At 65.9% G+C, this 3,553-nt stretch overlaps 1 protein-coding gene across 1 annotated transcript in view; it reads left to right on the top strand.

Annotated features, from left to right (window-relative positions):
• USP21 (ubiquitin specific peptidase 21) overlaps nucleotides 1-3,253 on the top strand; it is a 14,410-nt gene extending 11,157 nt beyond the window's left edge. Inside the window, exons 9-12 of the mRNA XM_026657603.1 lie at nucleotides 747-850; nucleotides 1,846-1,932; nucleotides 2,424-2,502; nucleotides 3,045-3,253. Of these exons, the coding sequence (XP_026513388.1) occupies nucleotides 747-850; nucleotides 1,846-1,932; nucleotides 2,424-2,502; nucleotides 3,045-3,253 (479 nt within the window). The remainder of the gene's footprint in view (nucleotides 1-746; nucleotides 851-1,845; nucleotides 1,933-2,423; nucleotides 2,503-3,044) is intronic.
• Nucleotides 3,254-3,553: the final 300 nt, after the last annotated feature.

Here is a 3,553-nt window from a genome sequence, read left to right as displayed (position 1 = left end):
GTCCCTCTGGGCCTGCGGCTGGGGGCTCTGATGGAGGTATGGCTCCATGCCCCACGCCCCCTCTGGGCCCGCTGCTTGGGGCTCTGATGGAGGTATGGCTCCATGCCCACCCCCTTCCTTGGGCCTGTTGCTGGGGGCTGAGCCAGAGAAGAGCCCTGATTGGGACAGGCAGACTCTGCCAGGACTTTGTCTCCCTCCAGCCCCTTATGCAAGAGGATGGGGCTTTGATCTCAGCATGTGCCGGGGCTCTAAGTGCACATCCTGCCCCTCCCTGGAGCAGGGTGATAGGCAGGGGAAGGCTGGGTCTAACCAAGCCAGTAGACGTGCCCCAGATGGGCGCAAACTCTGGAGTGTTGCCCCTTTCCCAGGTGGCATGGGCAGGATCCAAGCCCCTGGGGGGAGGGGAGAGGCACACATGTCCCCTCTCCCATCTCTAGCACAGTCTGGCATGGAGCAGCCACTGGTGACGGAGCCTGGCTGGGGCACTGGACAGTGGTCCGGCCACTGACATCCAGCAGCTCAGCTGGCATCGGCTGGGTCTGGGCCCCTGGGTACGGCGGTGCTGGGGCTACCCTCTGGGCACCGGCGCTCACAGCTACCTTGGAGCGAGGGGAGGAGCCGCGTGTCCCCTTGGCTCCCGTCAGGGGCATGCTCGGTCCCAGGCCAAGCTGGGCTGGCAGTGGGCACTGAGCAGGGGACGCGGGGTGGGGGAGACATGTGCTCACCCCGTCCCGTCTCCCTCCCAGATCTCTTTGTCGGTCAGTTGAAAAGCTGCCTCAAGTGTCAGGCCTGTGGCTACCGCTCCACCACCTTCGAAGTCTTCTGTGACCTCTCCCTCCCCATCCCAAAGGTAGGGGCTGTGGGGGCTGGGCCAGCCCATCCTGGCTGGGGTGCACTGGGAGAGACCCGCTGCCCCCTCTGTTCTGGTTCATCCTCTCGTCGGCAGCTGGATGCATGGGCGGCTGGTAAACTGGCCATTGGGGGAGGCTAGCTCCCGGCTCCTTCCCTTCTGCCCAAGGCCCTGCTCCTCGCCTTTCCCTGCTCCACCTGCAGGAGCCCAGAGCACCCTCACCCTGGCCTCCCAGCCCTGGGCTGCCCAAGTGCCCCCAGACCTCCGGGCGGACCCCAGCCCCCTGGGCGGCACAGTCCCAGCCCCTTGAGCGTCAGGTGGCTCGGCCCCGGCCCCAGCGTGCTGGGCGGGCCCCAGCCCCGGAGTGCCGAGTAGCGCAGTCCCGGCCCCAGCCGCCCCAAGTCCCAGCGGCCTGCCCCAGCCACAGTCAGCCTGGGCTACGGGGGAGCGGGAAGGGACCTGGGGGCAGAGCGTGGGCGGGGCCACGCCAGGTTAATTGAGGAGGCACAGCCTCCACTGACCTATGATACCTGCCGCCCATGGCTGGATGCCATAGCACCACCCTGGACTGGGGACTGTGGGGGCGGGCATGCTTCCTCCCAGCCCAGCGAGGGTTGTGCTTGTGCCCACTCCCCTGCTGCAACCTCCCTGTGCCCTGGCACACCTGCTGCCCCTCCTTGCTCCTGGAGCAGCGCAGGGCTGCCCCCTCTTTGCCCATCAGAGTGACGAGCTGAGCCAGCCTCGCGCAGACAGTGCCCTGGGGGGGCTGAGCCCCCTCTCTGGTCTGTCTGCTCCCTCCCCTGTCAGGGCTGAGCCTGCCCCCCTGCCTTGACTCCGCACAACCCTCCCTGTCAGGGCTGAGCCCCCTCTCTGGTCTGTCCCTCCCCTCGAGGGCTGAGCCCCCCCTGCCCTGACTCCGCACGCCCCTCCCTGTCAGGGCTGATCCCCTGCCCCTGCTCTGACCCCGTGTGCCCCTCCCCTGCTCTCCCTTGCAGAAAGGCTTTGCCGGTGGGAAGGTCTCTCTCCTCGACTGCTTCAGCCTTTTCACCAAGGAGGAGGAGCTGGATTCCGAGAACGCCCCGGTAAGGGAAGGGCCAGAGGCCCCACCCCGTTGGGTGTGTAGGGAGGGGCCCTTGCCCCGCTGTGCTTGGGGGGCCTTAACCTCTCCATCCCACAGGGCTGCAAGGAACATCCCATATGGGGCGGGGCACTAGGAGCTGGGCCAGGTCAGGCTGCAGAGGGCTCCAGCATCACTACCGCCTCTGTAGGGCAGTAACTGGTGCAGCACCAGCTGGGGTGCTTGGAGGCCGAGGTCCAGGCACCAGGCGGAGGGGAGCGTGACTGGGAAGGGGGCGAGCAGGGAGGGACGGTAGGAGGCTGCTTGGAGCCTTGACAGAAAAGCACCAGGAGCCTGCAGCTCATGCAGGGACGTGGGAGGGCAGCTGGCACTGGTGTAACTGAGCCAGGAGGCTCCGGGCCCGGCTGTGCCAGCCACAGCGGGGCTGGAGCGTCAGCATAGCTTGGCCTCCTCCCCTGCACACTCTGAGCTGGGCTGTCCTGTGCCTTGGAGCAGGTCTGTGACAAGTGCCGGCAGAGGACGAGAAGCACCAAGAAACTGACCATCCAGCGCTTCCCCCGCATCCTGGTGCTGCGTATCCTGTCTGCTGTGGCCTATGGGGGGAGGGGAGGAAGGGGCCGAAGCCTTTTGCCTTTGGGTGGCCCATTCAGCCCTGGCTCGGCCCTGCTCAGCATCTGGGGATGTTGGGATTAGCTGGGGTGCGACTCCTTGGGTACTGGCTATTGCTGGCCCCATGGTCCACAGGCCTGGCCTTACCCAGCACATGCTGTTCTGCAGCCCTGCGTCTGGCTGGGCTTCCTGACAGCGTCCCAGCACTGGAGGGGTGGGGACTAGTAGTGCAGGACACAGCAAACGTGGATGTGGTAGAGCCTGGGTGGCAGATGTCTGCTCGGTGCCTGGCCGGGATCTGTGGCCCAGGTAGCTGCGGGTGTGTCCCTGGCACTGGCAGCATGCAGTGTAGAGAGGGATGTGCCGGATCCCGAGGGGCTGGGCTAGCGCAGGCTCCTGCAAGTTCCTGCAGGCTATGAGCCATCCTCCACGTCAGGACAAAGGCCACCCCTACCTCTTGGTCCCCTTGCCCGTTACCTCCCTTAACCCTGCTGCTCCGCTGGCCAGACCTGAACAGGTTCTCCACCACCCGGTACTCCATCAAGAAATGCTCTGTCTTCGTGGACTTCCCTCTGCAGCGACTCAACCTGAAGGAGTTTGCCAGTGAGAAGGCTGGTAGGTGTCCTGGCACCAGCCCACCTGGCATGTCCTGCGCTCTCCCCCCGAGCCAGGTCTTGCAGGGCCCTGGCTGGGGTGAAGCGCACACGGGCTCCTGACCTTGTTCTTGGGAAGGGAGACTCTCGCATTGCTCGATCAGCTGCTGCAGGCATTCGTCCCAAACCACCTTGGCCGGCAGGCCCCTGGGGTGGTTCCAGTGGGGCGCAGAGCAGGGCTGAAAGGGCTAACAGCCCGCAGCTAATACCCCACACCTGGCCCATGCCCATGGATGGTGCTATTGGCATGTGCAGTGGGCAGGGCCCTGGTGAGAAGGGAGGGACTGAAGGGAGCAGGGAGCAGATGGGGCCCTTGTGAGGGGGGAGGGCCAGAAGGGAGTGGGCAGGGCTCTGGTGAGGGGG

The sequence above is a fragment of the Terrapene carolina genome, unplaced genomic scaffold, assembly GCF_002925995.2.
Source record: "Terrapene carolina triunguis isolate 2854851 unplaced genomic scaffold, T_m_triunguis-2.0 Scaffold249, whole genome shotgun sequence".
Taxonomy (NCBI): domain Eukaryota; kingdom Metazoa; phylum Chordata; order Testudines; family Emydidae; genus Terrapene; species Terrapene triunguis.
This window is presented reverse-complemented; position numbering and strand designations above follow the sequence as displayed.